This window comes from Epinephelus fuscoguttatus, linkage group LG13 (genome assembly GCF_011397635.1).
Source record: "Epinephelus fuscoguttatus linkage group LG13, E.fuscoguttatus.final_Chr_v1".
Lineage (NCBI taxonomy): Eukaryota > Metazoa > Chordata > Actinopteri > Perciformes > Serranidae > Epinephelus > Epinephelus fuscoguttatus.
The window spans coordinates 13,431,137-13,453,085 of NC_064764.1; the positions used below are offsets into that span (position 1 = coordinate 13,431,137).

The window sequence follows — 21,949 nt, forward strand, 5'->3', positions numbered from 1 at the left end:
TGGACAGCGTGTATGTATATATGTGTTGGTATATGCAGCTTTGTAGCAACTTTTATACATGGGATTTTACTGTATATATGCAACCCAAGTGCCAGCATGAATGTTGGCTTTGTACATTTTTGCAAACCATGGATATGTCATATGATATATGGCGGATATGTTAACACTTACATGTCCTCACATTTCAATTCAAAAAAGCAACACTTGGTTAGGTTTAGGAAAACATACTGTTTCAGCCTAAAATACCCAGTCTAACCACTACAAGCACAGCTGGAAATGTCCTGTCCTCTCGACGTATTTTCATTTCACTTAGCATGGCAATGCAACTGCATGGTGTCCATAAGTCCATCTGAGGTAGTGTCTATGCATGTGTGTGTGCATGTAACGTGTGTGTGTGTGTGTGTGTGTGTGTGCTTGCGAGTGTGGAGGATTGCTGAATAATTTATGAGGTCGCAAAGATGACTTCAAGACAGAGGGAGTCTTCATTCACCTCCATATCCCATTCTGTTTCATCTTCCCTTAGCCGGCCCTCTATCATTGATGAGAAACAGGGGGCCACATGGCTCAGTCAGCAGCACTCAAACAGAGCAAATCCCCTGGGCATGGTTACGAGAGAACAGATCACGTCAAATCGTTGACCCAATCACGTTTCAAATACCACAGGCCCACTGAGAGTTGCAGTCTCGGCACACAGGAGATAAACTGAAAACTTTTTTTTTCTTTTTTTGGTGGGGAATATGAGACTTCTAACTTTGCCTTGATGTGCAGTCAAGCAGCACTTTAACTTGATAAGCCTGAATAATTTCTTAGGCAACGATGCACTCTCTTTTGACTGCCAGGGATGTTTGATTATTTGGTTTTACATATGGGAAATCTGGATTCCAGTTTATTTCAATTTCAGTCGGGAACAGTCTTGTCATGATGATAGTTTTTCTGAACTAGTGGTAATATGGTTGTATTTTGCAGTACAGGTTGTGTTCTCTGTAATGTTTCCTGTATGAATCAAAGCAGTATGTGTTAGATTCACTGGGGAGCTCAGTCATGCCTTCCCATGGGTGTACAGAACACAACCCGCAGGACACATTTCATAGTGATATGGAATACATCATTTTGAGGGAAGCCTGCAGAAACATGCTGTCACATGTGCATTGATTGATAAGAAATCAAAGCTGGGGGAAGATGACGAAGGGAGCAACAAGCACAACCATCCAACATCAGTGTGTCAACAAGTTGGGGCAGGGATGAATGAGGAGACAGCTGAAATGAACTGCCTTAGATTGAATGTGAGATGTGATCAGTGTTAGTCTGGATCTGGCGATAACTTATAGGTCTTGCCTGGACTAAAGCAGCGGTGCTTATTATTTATGCTTATTGGTGCCATAATTGTGTGTATTCCTATGTATGACAGCTGGATGTACTGGACCGACTGGGAAGAGGATGAGGTGAATGACAGCATAGGGCGGATAGAGAAAGCCTGGATGGACGGATCCAACCGCCGCATTTTCGTCACCTCCAACATGCTGTGGCCCAATGGTCTGACTCTGGACCACAGCACAAGCACCATGTACTGGTGTGACGCCTACTATGATCACATCGAGAAGATTCATCTCAATGGGACTGGAAGAATGGTGAGTTTCAATATGTAGAGATCATGCAGGGTAGTTAAATGATGCAAAAACTCATTTGCAAGAATCATTTCAGTTGTGATTCTGGCAGACTTGAGGGTTAGTCTGCTTGTGAGATTTTAATAGAGGGCCAGAGGGTGGGATTCAAGATACCCTGAATAAACAACACCGAATAAACATGTTAATTTAAATGTGCTAATTTTATTGCAACAGCACAACTTGAAGTAGTTTTACACCCTTAAATGCTCACTAAACACAGAGAGCAGCAAAATTATTCACAAAAGAATGTAATTGCAATTTTTACAGCTGTTTCTTTTCCAGATTCTTTCTCAGAAATAGATATTTATTTTGTGTTTCAGAAATTGACTTTCTGCCCGATAGAGGAACTTCGACATCTTTTTAATGAGTTGGTCATTTGATGGGCAATAGTCATGTCCAACTTACTGTCATATCTAGAGTAGGGATGAAGTGATACTGCCACTACTGTTACAGATATTTAGATAGCAAATGGGCTGATAGCCAGTGCCAATATTAATGTTGAATGCTGTTGTTGTTTAGGTTGTTGTTGTTGTTATTTATTCCCCCTTTTGTGCTAGGGAAACAAAGAAACGTTTCTTATAAGAAATAACTGAATTGTTTTAAAGTCATTCAGCCCTTCATTACACGCTCTTTGAATGAGCACAAATTAAATCCTGCAAATTTATCAGACAACCTTTAATATGATCTTTTTTCATATCAAAACATGTTTCAAAAGTCTTTTTGTTATGTAGATTTATTTTACCCCATATATTTTAATTCCCTCCGTGATATCTATTTTATATTGCTGTGAAAACATCAAATAATTTTTCACTAAAAACAAAAAAAACTAAAAAAAACAAAAAACAAAAAACAAGATTATGTTAGAACACATGATGAGAACATTAATTTACCTTTGCTCAGTACTCTTTTTTACGGAACAGACCTTGAACACATTATAATGTAACTCTATGCAACCTCTATGAGCTGTTCGTCTCAGCAACCGGGTACTAAAAGCAAACGTTAACTAAAGCTCCTCCTGCCAATTTTAGCAAGGACTTGTTGTTTACAAAGAAGCACTATCAGGGCCCCTGACGGGTTGATAGCAAGTTTACGATGTCCATTTGTCTCGAAGGTGTCCTGGGGGGAAGATCTCAGTTTGGAAGCTGGGACGCCACTAGTCTCAGCCGTGTCTCTTTAGCCTGTGCAACATTTATGTGACACAACAGAAAAACATTGGTCACTGCCATCTTGAATGTCATCTTATTCACCTGTAAGCTGATTGCAGTCAACAAGGTGACAATGCTCGGCTGATAAATTGGTGCTTATTGAAAGAAACTAGCTCCAAAATGTGCCACAACCCAGGAGAGTGTTTTACTGACAGATCCCCATTAGAGTTGGGTCGGTTCTCGGTAATACCAATTCGGTCCGGTACTCCGTCTTGAACCGGGTTTTATTTTTTGAGACCGACCGGACCGCATACTCGTGCAGAACGTACGCGGAGCGGAAGCTGCAGAGGTCCGCCCGGTAAAAGTGGACGTCCGCAAGCCCTGTGCGCGCAAAGCACGACCGAGCGGACTTCGCTCCGCGCACCAGTGTCACACAAAAGACTGTTCGACATGTATTTTTCACGGACATTTTTACACGTAGCCCGCTCCGCTTATAGTAAGCCCGAGTCTGTGAACACCTGCGACTGCATCTTCACCAGCAAGCAGGAGAGAGGGGGGTGGGGACTGAGCTAGGAGGTGCGAGTGCGCATGCGCTTCTACTGTAGCCTGGAGTTTGTTTAATAGTGACGGGGAGTCAATAATGGCGGACAATTTAGTCTCGATGAAATCAAGGAATGCGCCACTATGGCAACACTTTGGCTTTGAGCCAGACGAAGGCGGCAACCCTTGTTTGCACTGATTGAGTAAGCTGCAAAATTTATTTGAGATTAAATCAGTGGTTGACGGTTTCAGATCAATGATAATTTTAGGGTCCCAAACTGATTTCTGTATTTTTGCAATGTTAATCTGCAAAGCAGTAAAATGATTGAAAACTGCTTCTCTTTCCTCCACAACTGCCAACAAGACAGCCCTTCATCCCCAACTGCTCCCTTCTACTGTAGTTGTACTGGCATAAGCTAATGAATTATTTGCAAATGCTATTTAATCAATGCCAAGATTCTAGCAAACATTATTATAAGCAGACAGGGCCCGTGAATAAATTTGTGCAAAGAAATTGAATCACATTCATCATATACTGTGATCAAATAATTTCTAAGCCCATATTCAAACAGCTAGAACGCTGTTTGAGATGATTGATTTTTTTTGTTGCTGATAGTGTCTCTCCGTAGCCCTCCTAATCTTTTGATTACACTGCATGTTTGCTTCATGTTCCAGGTGGTGTACAATGGAAAAGAGCTGAACCATCCGTTTGGGATCTCTCATTATCGTAATTTCATCTTTTGGACGGAGTACATGAATGCCTCCGTCTTCCAGCTGGACTTGACCACCGGCGATGTCACTCTGCTGCGGAGCGAGAGACCACCACTATTTGGCCTTCGTGTCTACGACGCACAGAGTCAGCAAGGTTGGCTGCTTTTCCTTCATTTACTCCCCATCCAGTGCCACTGAACCATAGCTTCCCTAACAGGGAAAGTTTTACACTGAAAATAGAAGCACTCTGTGCAGCGTGTCCAGGCATTTGTATCCCCTATACACATCTCTTTAATGCAAAGCACTTAATGTGATATATACACTTGAGATTGTATGCCTATCTGTGTCAAATTTCATGGTGTAAACCGGTGCATTGATCAACAGTGACAGTGACTTTAAAATCACTTGGGGCTCTTCTCTATGAAGTTAAATAAGGGGACCAAGGCTTGAAAGGGTTTGCTCAATTCTGTAACAAATGATGATGGATTCATGCTGTTAGAAAGCTGAAAAGAACAGGGAGGAGAGGAGTCGGATGTGGCTGACAGTGGAGAACTGCCTTGGCCCTCACAGCAGGCGTGTCTTTTTCTATCCCATAATAGTTGTGTAAAAACAGTGTTTAGACACCCACTCCACAATCAGGGGAGGTCGAAGCTCCTGCTCTAAATGTAGAGATATAATTTAATACAGTCCAGTGATGTGGTTTTACACCCATGACGTGAGTTTGTTCCATCCTCAAAACAATAATTTTCATTCAACTTTAAAGCCTTGGATTGTGAGTGGGAAAAAGTACAATGCCAAATATATGATGCAGATGAATGGTTGGTTACTGCATGCACAGCCTTGTTCACACCATACAGAGAATTTTTACTGGACATTTCCCCATTGTTCATGTCACTGAATAGATTAATTGGCTGTCCAGTCCTCAGAGTATTAGCGATTGGCTTGTACAAAACCCAACGCTTTATCTCATTGGCTCAGGCACTGCCTTTGGGCTCCCTGTTAAATGAAAGTGACAAAGGTGTCTTATGCCTTAACTTTATATGTGACAGTATTTTTTCCCCCTCTTTGTCCAGAAAGACAAATTATTCCTCCAAGAAAGATAAAAATGTCAAATGTCTCTCACCCACAGTGTTCCTAATAATTCACTTGACATGTGGTTATAGATCACGTGGCGTACACCTCGTGTCTCTCCAAGACAGGCAATGAGTTTTGTGTCAATGAGATGATTCATTTTTACAGGGTTTTAAGTGACCTCTGAACCTGTGCAGTTTACTGTACAAAGGGAAAACAGACAAAACAACAACAGAAACCTGTGGCACTTGGTATGGGTTTTAGAAAATGTAGCTTTAAATGAGCAAGACACCTTATTTGGGATCTATTTCTCCAGGTGACAACGCATGCAGTGTGAATTATGGGGGCTGCGGTACCCTCTGCCTTGCCATCCCAGGAGGCAGAGTATGTGCCTGCGCTGACAACCAGGTTCTGGAGAAGAACAATGTCACCTGTGCAGGTAGGAGGACATAATGAATCAGACAGAGCGAGAGGCCTAAGATCATCCTGTCCCAGTATACTGTAATCCTGGCTTCATCCTTTGGGACAAAGATCAAATAACAACCTTATCTTTTCACGTGCAAATCTGCAAATAAACAAATAAATACAGGTGGGAGATTATCCCAATGGATTTCCTGAAATGTAAGCCAACTCCCAGTAGCTGCACATAGGGTCATGATACATTATTAACATGTCTTATGTTCCATTATAGCTGTGCCGATAATTTCCCCTAAACACATACTTCATCAGAAGTCTCTGGTTGATTTTGTTTCACCACTTTCTCTCCCAGAACCCTCCAGCAGTGGCTTGGAGCCACAGCGATGTAAAAGTGATGAGTTCCAGTGCCATAATCATCGCTGCATACGGGCCCTGTGGAAGTGTGATGGAGATGATGACTGCCTGGATGGAAGTGACGAGGAGAGCCACAGCTGCTGTGAGGATGTTAAAATTTGTTTGAGCTGCAGGCCACCACAGTACACGCAAACACACAAATACATAGAAACCGTACATGTTGATGCACTTACATGCACCACCATGCACCAAGCAAGAAAAAGCACAAGCTTTTTAAGGCTGATTCTCTCCTGCTGTCAACTTCTATGTTCTTAAATGTCACTGAAGTAAGGGTGAAAAGTGTTCCTCCTCCACACTGCTGTCTCCCCTTTTGCTCTTGCTGAGGCAGTTTTGCTCTTTAACAAATCAGTCAGATAAACACCATGTTTGACGCTTGGATGCTGGTTCATTTTTTTTTCCAGAATTAAAGCGCCATGACATAATCCTCTGCCAGAATTATCAGAAATGAAAAATCAATTATCTGCTCCCCTGCAATAGCACTTACATTCTACTGACTTAGTTTGTTTTAGTGGGAATACAGTTGAGAATTTATCATATTAGAATAGATGAATATGGATTCCAGCTGTATAAGGGGAATGTCATGTTCTGAATAAACACATCTGGCATTTCCAAACACCAGGTTGTCTCAAAATCAAATGTAATTTATCATGCACATGGAGTAGTTTCACAATATCCACACAGAAATGTGCTCACGGTAATTGAATTTGATTTATGGATGGCGAGGCTTAACAAGTTTGAGTGGTCACCGTGTAATTAAAGTTAAATGACCTGACTGAGAAGAAAATAAGGAGCTCGGTTGCTAGTTCCAGTGAAGTAATTATGTGAAAGTGGTTTTATATAAAACAAAAATCAAAGCCCTCAAGACACATAACAAATATACTTAAGACCAATATAAAAATGTTATGGAGAGACCATTACTCTCAATTAAAGGACAAACCACCAAGGAGGAACACGAGTGAGATTCTCCTCTGAAACATCATTTCCTTTTATGCTGGTCTATCAGTGCAAGATTAGTTGAACTATGGACTGAATGAAATCCCACTAAGAAGCTGTGAATATACTTTGTGTGAACATGGAACTTTCCCGACCGAGAGAGATCAGGGCCAGAAAATTAATAAAGCCTTAAAGGGACAGTTCACCCCAAAATGAAAACTACATATTTTTCCTCTTACCTATAGTGCTATTTATTTAATCAGATTGTTTTGGTGTGAGTTGTCAAGTGTTGGAGATATCAGCAGTAGAGATGTCTACCTTCTCTGTAATATAATGGAACTAGATGGCACTCAGCTTGTGGTGCTCAAAGTGCCAAAAAATATATATTTGAAGAACTCACCAATAATATCTTGATGTAAAGTGTGTATCTACCTGTGCACAAGAGGCTTGTGTTCATGATAGCGGGAATTGTAAACATTAATGGTGTCCCCCTTGACTGAGCTGTAATGTTAGCCTATCAGTTTGATGCTAGTTAGCCTCTGGGGGCAATGGCAAATGTTTTGAGAGATCTGGTGTAGCCTAGCCAGTGGATATTAGAAACCAAGTGATTTCAATGTTTTAATGGGATTTTAATATTTTAATCATATTTTGAATGTTTTTATTCTTCTGGGCATGCTGCAATTTTATGATTTTATCGTTAACTGCACACTGCACTGCTCACTTTACCTATATGTTTAGTTGATTACTCATGTTAAAGTGTTTTTATATGTTATTATTTAGTGATCACTGACATCTGAGTACTACATTTTGTTCTTTTCATGTATTTGCATAGCTGGAATGACAGTAAAGAATCCTTGAGTCCTTGACTTCCTTTTCTGTGTGCAGGTCTTTCCGGCTTTTCTCTGTAATTAGATATCTGCATGTGAATGCAGATCAGTTTTTTAGAAAGCTCATGTAAAGCTAAATTGTTGTTGGACGATAGCTGAAAGGCTCCGAGATTGCATTTTGGCCTATGCCTTCCGCCTCCCCACGCGGACAGTTTACCTGCCAATCAAATGTGATTGGCCAATACACTGACAATAAATAGAAACCAGAATGCTTGTGATACTAAATCTAAGATTCGGTATACATATACATACAGGTATCTGTTTTTAGAGAGTATACTGTTAGTTAGCTTAATGGTGCCTGGTAATACTTTTGGTGGGTGTAGTTTGGTGACAAGAAAATAGTTCCTATGTGAATCCGCTCACAACAAGGTCAGAGGATTATCCTGAGTGACCGGGTCATCATTTCTGGAAAGAGACATTGCTGTTGAGTTTTTCTTTTTTCTAATATTTTTTTTGTTTTGTAAAGCCAAGTGCCATCTAGTTATGCATGATTACATTTTTTACGTAATTATATCCATGAGAACACAAGGCAACTCACACTAACCTAGCTCTATGGGTAATAATAAGAAGTGTGCATTTTTGATTTTGGGGTGAACTGTCTCTTTAAAATTAGAAAAATATTGCATTTCAGCAACCTTGGCTGTGGCTATAGAATTTAAACATGTTTTGTTTTAAACATTCAGTTAAGGCTTTGTGAAATATTCTTTGTCGTTTCTGTTTGATTATATTATTTATTATCTATCATGTCGGAGCTGCAAGGTCACCCACTGACTTTGCTTCCTTGTGAACTCTGCAGACAATCACACCTGTCCTGTCGATCAGTTCAAATGCAGCAACAATCGCTGCATTCCCAAAAGATGGCTTTGCGACGGAACAAATGACTGCGGTAACAGTGAAGACGAAGCCAACACTACATGCTCAGGTATGTGCTGTACCACTTGTATGTTTGTCTCAGATATAGTGTAGCTTTGGCTGCAGTTTGACCATTTTACAATTATATCACCTGTGTATTATTGGCAAAATCTGTCATCACCTTCAATCTATGCACAATTCTGTTTGCCTTAAAAAGCACATAACTTATTCTATGAATAATTGCTGTCATGTAATTTTCTGAAATATTCATATCAGAACAACATTTTGTGTGTCAGGATCAATTGACTGATGTTCTTTTAAAATTAATTTACTTACACATTTCGATCAAGGTAATGCAGACTGTAAGATTTAAAGGCCTTTCATCTGTACAGTAAGGCATAAAAGGCTTTTCTCAAGCATCTTCTGATAAGATTCAGATGTGTTTTATTCATAAAAAGTCTGTTGTCAAGGCTGCCATCACCATTGTGCCTTGTGGCTCTCGAGCAGCTTCAGTACAATGCAATCAATTTCACTGTGTGAGAGCACTCTCCAGTATCAAAGAGTTTTAGCACCTATGAGAGGCAAGAGTATGTCAGGAACACTTACAGTATATCACATTGCCTCCCATGTCCTCAATGGGGCCTCTTAGGAGCTTTTTATCCTTAGAGGATCAATCAATGAGCATTAGCCAGTGGATGATGAATGGTCCCTCATTGTCAGATTGACATGCATATCCCACATCAGCCAGACACCCCGTGTCTGTTGTCCATGCATGCTCACCGTGTATGTAACTGACAGCCCATCAAGCAACAGCGCAGACCTTCCCCGCTCTACTGTGTGATTGAGTGATAAAAAGTTTGCACTGGGCGGACATTGACATCCCTGTGATGTAGTGATCATTAGCGTTGTTGTGCACATCCTCCATTGACTTATGCGTGTGTGACTGAATTAAGTGGCTTCTTTCTTCTTTCTCAGCCCAGCCCTGTCAGGCCGACCAGTTCTCCTGCCAGAACGGACGATGTATACCGCAACCCTGGAGCTGTGACCGGGAGGATGACTGTGGGGATATGTCTGATGAAATATCATGCAGTGAGTCACACATGGCTATTTACCACGCCATTCAAATGTAACTCTGTGCGGATTTAACTGCTACTGCTATTTGTGTTGCTCTGTTCGGTCAAGATGTAAAGTAGGCCAGCTCGGTGAATGAATCGAATACTAATAAGAGCATTTAGTGCATTCAGTGGTTGTTTACCCCTCACAGTTAAAAACATTATGCCTAATCGAGGTATATTTAAAGCTGCAGTGAGTAAGATGTTTTCTCCTGTCTTAGAAGATGTCTCTGAGGGGCGATAGGGTTGTCAGTTCACACTGGTGATTCAATGATTACATCATCAGACAGTGAAATTTCACAACTCACTTTACATTCCGCACTCCCAAAATGTGACTTTATAATTTATGTCATTGAGTCTGCCAAAAACTTGTCAACATTTACTGTTTCACCGCTAACGGAAACACAGTAAATATGTGCTGAACGGCACTCACACTGGATAATTTCAAATAATTTGTGTATTTCAATAACACACTTCTTCTTCTTCTTCTTTTTTTTTTTTTTTTTTTTTTTTAAACATAATGTCTTTAAAAGCACACCACGAAAAATGACTTCCAGACTAAGCCGGTGGGAATAATTGGACCTGTACACTTGCTATTTATGCTTCCATTTTACGTAAGTGTTGCAGTGTCCACCAGTGAAACACATAACGGTATGTGCTGATACATGAAGAAGAGGCAAAGGATTTTGGTTTTAGCCAACTAGTGACATGTCTGCGTGTTTCTAGGTTTTGTCTGGGGGTCCAATGCTGTGGTCAAGACAACATATCTCAAAAGCTATAAGATGGATTATCATGAAATGTGCTACAGATATTTATGGAACCCACTTGCCAAACAAAGAATACTATTCACATGTGCTTATCATTAATTTGTGACCCACTGCATATTTTACAAGTCTCTTTTGCATGCATTTTTTTCTTTAATTGAGAGTTTTAGTAGATGAATTAATAATACTGTGTTCTTTGGACCAAGAAATCGACATGTGCTTGATACCCAGGGTTCCGACGCAAGTATGGAAAAGTATGGGAATACATTAGATCAATTTCCAGGTATTAAAAAGTATGGAAAATGAAAAATAAAGTATGGAAAAATATTTATGTTACCAGACTGTTACCACTGTTCTAAAATACTGTTTTCTAAAATAGAAAATTGGGTATTTTCAAAAATAATTTAATCAATCCGGATCGTGTTTCATGCCGGGCCAAGCACAGTTTGTGTGAGAGCAAACGTCTCAGAAAACATACCGCCCCTTTTACCTGATTGACAAGTGGTATGTCCAGTCCGCTGCCCCATGACCCTCCTCCAGCCCCCCCAGGTATCAAGTTTCACTCCAGCACTGCACCTTCGACAAGAAGATGAGTTGCACGTGGTTCACAATGGGTAGATGCAAGTTTTTGGCTGGATGGCTTGACAATACCGTATATAAATACTGTTTGGCCAGTTGGATTCCCAATTCACACACAGAGCTTACTGCATCGCTTGCACCCAGAGTCCCCACCTTTTTGCCTCAGCCCAGACATTGAACTTACCTGAGTTTTTATTTCCATGCCATTATGGTACTTGGCTACAATCACCTATTAAGAACAATTAAATATGATGTGAAATATGATACACAGATATATTTACTCAGATGTTGCGTATTCTCTGGAAGAAAAAAAAATGCAGAGAAGTCTGGAAATTAGGGTGTGGAAAAGTATGGAATTTTGAAATTCCAAATGTGTCGGAACCCTGGATACCTATGCCATCACTGTATAAGTGTGTGTGAATGTTTAGGTGAGCAGGTGGGACCTTCTGTCAGTCTTGGCCACCACTGTATGAATGTGTTTGTGAATGGGTGAATGTGGAATGTAGTGCAAAAGTGCTTCAAGTGGTCGGAAGACTAGACGCAATACAAATGTAAAAACATCCAACAATATGTTCTTAAACATGAAGTAGAGCCAAAGCTTTTAGCCAGCTTGTGATATGTCTACCGTTTGCTTGGTCTTTTTAGTCAGTCCACTGCTGTAGCCCAGTCATAGTACCTCAAAACTGTGGGTGGATTGCCATGAAATTTGCTCCAGCTGTTGATGTTGCCCATTTGCCAAACAAAGAATACCATCACAGCTACTTATCATTAATTTGTGACTTCTTGAATATTTTGCAAGTCTCTTCCACATGCATTACTTTCTACAATTAAGAGAGTTTTAGGAGCTGAATTATTGATGCTGTGTTCTTTGGACCAAGAACCCGACATGCCCTCACTGATGGCATCAGCTTAGAGGGGTGGTGCTGAATAAACTGCATACTTTTGTGCAGCTTTTCGCTGTACTTAAGTCGTGTCTCAGTGGTATTACACAAACTGCCAACTTCAGTTAGTAAAAGTGGCTGTCTGGATTAATCTTGGAAAACATAAATGAGAAAAGTAAATGGCACGCCATGATGGCCTGAGCTTTTTTGGAGTCCTTTGAAGATGTATTTAACCTTTTTTTTGTGGAATGGAAAAGAGCGTTCTAGGCTGTAGAATATGTTTTCAGCAGTGGAGTTGAACTGGATGAATTAGCAGCATACATTTAAAAGATGGGGGTAAAGGTTTTAGGATTCCCCTTTAATCACTATTTGTATTAAATCAGCCTCTTACAGTGATAGATGTTTGCCAAACGCTGCACTGTGCTGTATCGCCTCAGCCTCCCTTTGTGTGTCCTAAGCTGGTTCAATACGCAGTCACAAACAGCCAGGGTGTAAGCAGTAATTAAAGTTCATGCTCGGCTTCATTCAATCATAATCAAGCTGTGCAGCAAAACATATTCTCTCCCTTACTGTTGTCTGAGCTTCCTCAGGCATTACTTCTCTGCAGGCACTCTACTGTGCAGCTCTGGCAGCTCACTTAGCTTCAGTGGAACTACTGTGGGTTTTGGAACACCTGAAGCTCAGTGGTGGCCGCCTTAGAGATTGATGCTAATTTGGATTTTGTTTGTCAGTAGTTTAGTAGTTGTCACACAGTGTCTCATATTGGGCTCTCTGTTCACTTGAAGCTGTCATTATTTATGGATGCCGGTGTTCCATTTTTTGCCAGGCTCACTGTTTACTTGAAACCTTCATTATTTATGGATGTTCGTGCTTCATTTTTAATGAATGTTAAATTCCAACCAGTCATGTGCTGTCAGTGAGACCTAACGCATTTGTGGGAAATACAGAAGACACTTGTCTGATAAAGATACAATATGTCTTCTCGACAGAGCCTAAGGTATTCCAGGCAGCAGAAGCAGCAGCAGATGCCAACAAATCAATGCAAATGTAGACTTGCATTTCATACTGGAGTCAATAACATTTCAGGCATCCTGTAAGGATATGTGAAAAGTACTGTATATACAGTATCTCGAAATTGGAGGCAAGAATGGTATCTGATAGGAATACAAATGTCAATTCTGACACTGTCGTCAGTCCACAAAATACACTAGAGTTTGCACTCCTGTACTTACCGCAGCACTGCTGGAGAATATTGATGCTTCAACGTAGACCAATTTAGTTCATGAAGTCTCCTTGAAAGCAGTGATGGATGTTAGATCGGCCATTGGCTGACAACAGAGGTGGTGATTTGCTTTCACTCACTTACATTGTCAAGTTAAGTTTATACACATATTTATCGTAGTGTATCACATACATGTGTATTGTCTTAATTTTCTGTATAGGCCCACATCAGCAGCAAAAACTTAAAAACTTAAAACCTCTCAGCACACAGAGAATTGTAATAGGGATGTGAAAACTTGAGATATCCACTTCAATGGATTTGCACAGGGTGCATTGTCAGAGGAGATAAACAAATACAGAAATGAAATATAAAAAAGTCTGACACTGCGTAGTGCTTGTAAAATATCAAACTTTTTTTTTTAATATTCACAAATATCTCAAGACAAGCACAAAGTAATGCATCATTTATCTTTCCCTTTCTGCCATGTAACCCTAATGTGGACTCAACTCAAGGTAGTTTATCACTGTGTATCATCTGCATAAAGACCAGATCAAATCAGACTGGGGTGCCCATTAGCTCACCTGGTAGAGCAAGTACCCCATGTGTAAAGGCTTTGTCCACAGCCCTTCACTGCTTGTCACCCCCTTGCCCCATTGATTAAAGTCAAAAAAGCCCTAAAGAAAATCTCAAAATGATGAAATGATGTGACTCTTGTAGCTCTTTGTGCAACTCACATTGTCCTGCAAGGCTCCCTGTAGTACAGAGCATTAATCAAGAAAGGAAGTCCAGATTATTCCCAGGTTTTATTTTCCTCTTCCATCCAGAGGCGCCTATAACACTAACGCTGACAAGTATTGCTGAAGATTTAGCACTGGTGGTACAAGCAGGTCACAATGTTCACTTGTTCTGTGAAATATCAACATCTACTTGGCACAAAATTCGGCCCAGACATTCATGATTCCCAGTATTCAATCACGATGACTTTGCTGAATTTCTTGTTTTTCCTATAGCACCACCATGATGTTGATATTTGTAGTTTTTATATGTATCGTCTCAACAAGTATTAGATGCATTGCCATGAAATTTGGTACAGATATTTGCGTAAGCAAGACCCCACAAAGCCAATGTCATGGCTGCTGACTTTACAGTTTGTTTTTTATGTCTTGTTTCAAAATCTTATTCATTGACCATGATCTAAATGATGTGGAAAATGATGTCCTCCTTCAAAAGCTTGGAGTTGATGGTTTCATTTCTATTCATTAGAAAATGTTGCTCAGTTACATTTGATTGTCCATTCTCAAAATTGTGAATGCGAGTTAGTCTAGAACCTTTCAGTTCATTTTGGCTTTCCAAGGGGCGTTTGCAATGGCCGTGAATCAAAATGCCTCTTGATGCAATTGGATGTGATGTGGTGCTGAGCGACAGACAGATGTAAACCGACTACAGCGTGCAGACAAGGGCTGTGACGGTGAAGCATCATTAGGTCTGTGAGCGAGTGTTGCTTTTTTTCCATCAGAATTTTGGAAAGACAGTACTTCAACAGAAAGTTCTACATTAGCTGCAGCCATCTTGGTTGGTCTAGCTTCAGCATCCCTGGCGCAAGGTGCGCAAGCCACAAATGACGACATCTTGTATTTCTTGTTGTGAGTCATTGTCTCAAACATGCCCAATATTAGATTAATGACAGTGAGTGCCACCATCTTAGGAAATCAGTGTAAAGGAAGTGTGGACCAGATACCTCTACCAGAGCACATAAAACATGAGCTTGCAGATTTGTCTGTTTCCCAGGCTACCATACAGCTTGAATAATGTCAAGACTGTTTTCTGCTTGCTAACAAGAGGGTTCCTGGTTTGAACTCGGGGTGGGAGGTTCGTGGAGGAGCCCTTCTGTGCAGAGTTTGCATGTTCTCCCCGTGTCAGTGTGGGTTTTCTCCAGATACTCCAGCTTCCTCCCACAGTGCATGCAGGTTAATTGGTGACTCTAAATTGACCATAGGTGTGATTGTGATTGTGAATGGTTGTTTGTCTCTATACATCAGCCCTGTGATAGTCTGGTGACCTGTCCAGGTTGTACCCCGCCTCTCGCCCAATGTCAGCTAGGATGGACTCCAGCCCCCCCCGACCCCAAACAGGATAAACAGTTACAAAAATGAATAATAGATCACATTGGCATAGTGTAGGTTGTAGGATATGGTGCTGTGGCAGTTTCCAGTATTAAGTATTTGTTGAGCTTGTGTTGGAATTGTACTTAACGTGTACCTGTATACAAACCTTTACAGCCTTCCCAACCTGTGAGCCCCTCACCCAGTTCAGCTGTTCCAATGGACGATGCATCAGTGTGAAGTGGCACTGTGATTCAGGTGAGAACAAAAACTTTGGAAGATACTTAGTGCCAAAGCTTCCTTGTAAATGATTTTTTCTGTTGATTCCACTATTGCATTTATCAGTGAAATCTTTGTGTGTTTGTGAGCTCTCGTCTTTGATGAGTGTTTGTGCATGTGCATAGATGACGACTGTGGAGACGGTAGTGATGAAGTGGGCTGCATCCAGTCCTGTGCCAACACCCAGTTTCAGTGCACCAGTGGTCGCTGTATCCCAGACCACTGGGCCTGTGACGGTGACAACGACTGTGGAGACTTCAGTGATGAGAATACGACCTGCAGAGGTGGATCATCACGTAAGAATGCCTGTATTACCCTTTATAAATGCTGTGGAGGGTAGAGGTAGTTAAAAAGTAAACTAATATCCCCTGCAACATAAGATGACCCTTGTTGTTATCCATGTCCAGCATAAAAATATTAGTTGTGTCATGGTAATGTATTTATAATCAGCCCATCACTGTATTTTGCACATTTGTTAGTTTCTTAAAAGATCTGCCTCTCAGCCAAGTTGTCTGCTAGCACCTTTACGAGAGTGTAGCTGGTTTTATATCTGTTTTAGTGTGCTAATTATTTTATTTGCAATTCAAATCATGTTTAAATTTAGGTCTTGTAATTACAAGTTTAACAATTAATCAGCTTGAGTCCAATAACTTTGTTTTCACACTCACGTGTGACTAATCTTATCTAGTCTCTGTTTGGGGGAATTTTACCATCAGGAGTTGAATCATTTAATCTAATTACCACAGAAAGCTCCTAGAAACTCACAGCTCACTTGCTTGTCACTAGAATGTGTAGACTATTCATCAAACCGTTTCCTGATGGGAACTGCAGGCTTCTCCACTCCCCCGTGTCTGCTTCTGCTTTTACCCCGGGGGATTGAATCTGTCTTAGCTTTGCCTCGGCTGTTGAGGGAATGTTTTTTTGGGGGGTTTGACTTTTAAGTATTAAGCAAATCATCTATACTGAATTCACAATGCCATGACTTAAAATAATGCAAGTGCTTTTTATTATGTTCTGCTGAAAATTGTAGAATGTATCACAAAACTTGTGAGAACCTGTTTGGTGTAATTGTAGCTCTCTTTGTGTTTTTTGGTTTAGAATCTAATCTTTGATTAATATGCCAACACATCTGAAAGCGTGTACATGGGACTGACATGAGACCGTCGTGACCATAAAGGAGTCTTTATGAATGCGTACGACTGTTGTCATTAAGTGTAAATCAGTCAGTTATGTAATTCTGATTGTAAAGTTGACATTGTTTGCTATTTTAGGAAACTTGACATTAGCAAAGATGCACATTTTTTGTACAGACAACACCTGTAAAATAACACTTAATGACATTTTAATGGCTAGTCCAAATTGTGCCACTGTAGTTAAGATCAAGGAAAATATAACACAGTTATAGTGGTCTCATCACAGCCAGTGTCAAAACCAACCACACATGACACTTTAATGTAATGTTAGCACATAAAGCTAAATAGTCTGTTTAAGTTTGGTATGTAGGCTTACTGTGGCATGTTTATGGCAGGTTATGTTCTTAGTTAGTGTCAAATTGTTCTAACGAAGACATCTTAAATATTGTTAAATTTGCGATAAAAATCATGATGTATTTTGCACTGCCATTCAGTTTATACCTTTATTCTCATCAAAGGTTATGTTCAGTAAGTCTGATAACTGCAGTGCAACACATCATCATAGTGTAGCAGCACCAGTTTCTTTTCTTTGTAATGAACCCCTGCTGGAGAAAGAAATAGTGACCAGAGTCATTAAACAAGACAGAAACATCCTACAGACAGAAGCCTTAAATGCTGGAAGTGAAATAACTTGCCTCTCTGGAACTAACTGACCTCTTACTGGTGCCAAGTGCCCCGCTTGCAAAGATAAATATTTGTAAACAGCAAAAGATGCCTCGTAAAATAATAGTCCCATACCGTAGTGCCTTTGCTCATGACAGCGTGCTGCGGATCTGTGAAACAGTAATTGTTGAATGACTTTTGTTCCAGTGCTGCCAACTGTGATCGAGTGCAGCGGAGAGGAATTCCACTGTGTCACAGATGGAACCTGCATCCCAGAGCGCTGGAGGTGTGACGGAGACAAGGACTGCGAGGATGGGAGTGACGAGAAAGACTGCGAGGGCACCAAGAGGATGTGCGACCCCAAGGCCAAGTTCACCTGCAAAGATACAGGTAGTGAATACAGCGCACTGCTAAACAACACACTGAGGTCAGACATAAAAGACACAGTGACAAGAGCTATGTTTGCATTAAAATGTGCCGTAGGTGGTGCTTCCTTTTTACTTTTACTGTGAATCGTGTTTTAGTCAAGAAGTAGTCAATGAATAATTGATGCCCACAGATGTTATAAAGCGCCGAAATATCTTCCAGAAGTTTTAGATAAAGTCTGACATATGCAAACACTGTGGTGGTGTTGATTTTTACACTTCATTAGTCAACTGACGCTGACAATGTTGGTTGGTATAAAATCTGATCCTGAGGCGTGAAAACTAAATTCAGCTTGCATTTGAGTTCAGTGAGTAAATCTTGCATCATTCGCCTGAGACAGATGTTATAGTTTTAGCACCGTGGCAGCCTGGCTGAACTAATTTAAGCATGGACAGCAACATTCAGCAACAGAGAAAAAGCCAAATCAGCTGACTTGATTATTGCCAAATGGAGTACAGACAGATCTTCCTTATTTTGTTTCTTCGTGTTTGAGAAAATCATCTAAGGTTTTATTCTCATGAATAGATTGTAAAATCTATTGCTAAACAGCAAAACCACAGTTTGTCTGCTTGGATTTTCACAGCACTTAACCCTCACATTGAAATTTGTAATAAACAATATCTCCTCAACATTTTCACTCCAGTCTTTTGCCCGGGTCTTAAAAGAGGAGAAAAGTATCTTAGTCATTTCATGAAAAAAATTTTGTGTGTGTGTATCAGTTATAAATTAAGCTGCCAAATTGCTCTCTTTCCTTTCATAAAGGCTTCACTCTCTGACAGGCTCCAGAGGCTTAACCATTCTCCACTTTAGAGCAGTGCAGTGAAGTTTGCATGTACTTGTTCGACCAATTAGGATAGACCGTTTAAATGGCCTGTATAAACCCCCCCATGTACCCAAACCCAGCATCCACTTTCTTTCAGCAGCTGAAAGGAGAAGGTCAGAGAAATATTCAGCTGCTTTCTGTCTTTAGCTCCGCAGCTTTCCGCTCATCCCTTGACAGTATTATCAAGAACGGAGGCAATGCTGCGTGGTGAAGGGTTGGTTAGACCACACAATTATTATTCACTTTAATTCTGCAGTGTCACACCCCTGTGCACTGGTGCAGTTTGTTCTGTCCTCCTCAGGAGAACGGAGTGCCCTCTCCAGCAGTATTCAAAAGGGTTTTTGTAAGCGGGTCATCTTATGAGTTACGATGGATTAAAGGGAGACAGAGGCGCATTTCTGTTTTTTCTTTTTAACTTCTAAGATTAAACAAAAATATGAGACTTACTCTAGACCTATGCCTAGTCTGAATGCTGGAAACACGGATGCTTTTTCTTGATCATTCCACCTTTGGGGATGGATGCATTTCCACATGTGAAAGATACAATCCAAACAAAGATTAGAAAAGAAGGAATTTTCAATGTGGAGCTTGGGCTCAATGCAACAATACAACTAAACAAACTGGGCTAGCCCACCCCCGCATAGGTTTGTTTGTGAACATGTCCAATTGGAAAAAAAAGTATGCATGGAAAAACAAGAAAACTCAAACAGAGAATAGCTTAGCAGACAGAGAGCATCCAGTAGTTTTTCCATCTGCATTTTATAGAAATGGACCATCCAATCTCTCCTCTTAAATGTATTGGAATTTAAAAGGTTTCTTAATTGAATAGAGATTAAGTGACTCCTGTAAAAACAGGCTTTTAAAATGTTTAAATTGGACACCTTAAGCTCAAGAGTGTAAAATAAGGACTTGGATTTGATGCAGATTTGGTGAAGTTTAAAGGTTTCCATTGCATTTTAGTTAAAGGAGAGATGTGCTGAAGTCAACTGTAGATTGGCATATAAATGAGTTTGGGCTACCCATGGCGTTGAATGTACTTGGTTTTGAACAAAACAATTGAAAGAGTATAACATTCACTATTTGGTATTGAGAAATGGAGGTTCAGCCTGCCTACCCAGTGTTGGTTTGAGAGATATGTTTGTACTGTGAAAAACTCCAAACCATTTTGATATGGTGGCTGTATTGTTGTACGTTTTCCTTTTTGTGGTCATTTGGAAATGCTACCACCTTGTCTAGGTCTCCAAATTGGGGGGCCTATGTCTGACAAATGGGGCAATAGGCCAGATGTCAGTTCTTGGAGGAGCAGCTCGTGTTTCAGGCTCTCAATTATGTGCTCAGTGTTCAATCTGGCAGGGCCTCTCTCAGGGTTGCAGAACATCCAGTGTTCACAGGCTCAGTCCAGGATCACTGCCTCAGGCGAAATGGAGGGGGTTTTAGAATATTCAGTGTCTCCAACCCATGACTATCTCTAGTAGGTTTGGCTACGTATGCCTCTAACCATGTCTATGTCTTACACTTTTGTGTACTACACACTCTCCTGCAGAGGTGAGTGGTCGAGCATATACAGCCTACAGCATATACAGAATTGTGCATCAGTTATGCAACATAAGTTTAAGAGTGGTCCTTACTGCTGGTTCTTACTGTGAAGCCAGCCAACGCTTGAATTTTGATACTTCTCTTTTATGGTATGGGTGTTTGAGAAAAAAAGACCCATATTTTAGCAATAATTTCTTACATTTGTTATGCCAAAGTGAAACGGCATTGTATGGCAAATTACATATGAATTAATCTACTGTATTCTCTGACCTTTCATAAAACCTTTTCTTCATTGGTTAGCTTAAAGGATGACCCTGATTATAACCATACTAAGGTTTTTATGGTTTTATTCTGTGCGGAGTTTGCATGTTTTCCCGTGTCAGCGTGGGTTTTCTCCAGCTACTTCGGCTTCCTCCCACAGTCCAAAGACATGCAGGTTAATTGATGACTCTAAATTGTCCGTAGGTGTGAATGTGAGCGTGAATGGTTGTCTGTCTCTATGTGTCAGCCCTGTGATAGTCTGGGGACCTGTCCAGGGTGTACCCTGCCTCTCGCCCAATGTCAGCTGGGATAGGCTCCAGCCCCCCCGCGACCCTCAAGAGGATGAAGCGGTTACGAAAATGGATGGATGGGATGGATGTACATTTACAGTTTTACTGACAATAAAATGCTGCTCTTCCATGTTACATTCTGTTTCAATATGGGTTGCTATAACTCAACACATTATGCTGTAAATTATGTTTGTGTGTGGTATTATTAAAATATTGTTAAATGTGCCCCTTTGTAACTTGAGCACTTGCCCCTCTAAAGGTCTCTGCACGGCCCTGCTGTCAGGTCAGCGTAGAAATGATTAATTCATGCTGAAGATGCATGATGTAGGATGTAGCATGAAGGATGCTTGTGATAAACATCTACAAGTGCATTAAATTCCACAGTTTGTTAAACTAAACATACAATTTAAATCAGTCAAATCTAAAATTTAGCTAAATCAAAAAGATTGAAACTTAAAGGGATACTTTGCTGATTTTTAACCAGCTTTGTATCATTACAGTGTGTGTAGTCTGTGCGTAAATGAATTGTGGTAAACCCTCTATTCCGTCCATCTTGTCAGCTTATGGAACTCCTAACTCCTTTGCCAACAATATCTGACTGAATGAGTGCCGTATTACTGTATTGAACATTTCTTGCCCAAAATATTTTTAGAAACATATTTTAGTGCCCTGTTTAGCTGTCATACAAGAATTTGTGAACAGGAAGTGGGCGCCCTACTGTTTCCTGTATGGCAAAAGCAGAAGCTTAAAAAGATTATGTGACTGTTACATTTTAGTGCACTGTTTAACTGTAATACAAGACCATCATTTTAGGAGCCGTCCACCATATTGTTTTTGGATGAATTGAAACTGACTTGCATTATGTCACCTACCATTATGTTCATTGGTCTGGTGCATTGCAGTGTATTCAGAGAGTTGTAGGTTTTCTGCCTCTTGAGCAAGAGCAAATACCACAGCCCTTTTTCTCTATTTTCTCTTGTTATGTAGCACCAATTTCAAAAGCATTTTTGTCTTTCTATTACATAGCAAAATCCATTTTTATGAAAAGACCATCTTTCCAGCAGTGAAATACCTCCTTATACCAGAGCATTGTACAGAATTATCTGTAATCTTCTGAGTTAAAAAAAAGCATGCAGAGAATGGCAGTAAACATGAAGATCCTTGTCAGTATAGAAACACAAACGATAAGCAAAGTAAAACAAGTATAAATTTACTCATCATTTATTTAAAATAGATCTTGGGCC

The 21,949-nt window shown here is 40.4% G+C and overlaps 1 protein-coding gene across 6 annotated transcripts in view; it reads left to right on the forward strand.

Annotated features, from left to right (window-relative positions):
- lrp1bb (low density lipoprotein receptor-related protein 1Bb) overlaps positions 1–21,949 on the forward strand; it is a 332,674-nt gene that overhangs the window by 167,932 nt on the left and 142,793 nt on the right. For all 6 annotated transcript variants that reach the window (XM_049594030.1, XM_049594032.1, XM_049594034.1 and 3 more), the window contains 9 exons: positions 1,409–1,628; positions 4,025–4,214; positions 5,448–5,570; positions 5,901–6,044; positions 8,579–8,704; positions 9,610–9,723; positions 15,472–15,552; positions 15,699–15,869; positions 17,577–17,759. In XM_049594030.1, the coding sequence (XP_049449987.1) occupies positions 1,409–1,628; positions 4,025–4,214; positions 5,448–5,570; positions 5,901–6,044; positions 8,579–8,704; positions 9,610–9,723; positions 15,472–15,552; positions 15,699–15,869; positions 17,577–17,759 (1,352 nt within the window). The remainder of the gene's footprint in view (positions 1–1,408; positions 1,629–4,024; positions 4,215–5,447; positions 5,571–5,900; positions 6,045–8,578; positions 8,705–9,609; positions 9,724–15,471; positions 15,553–15,698; positions 15,870–17,576; positions 17,760–21,949) is intronic.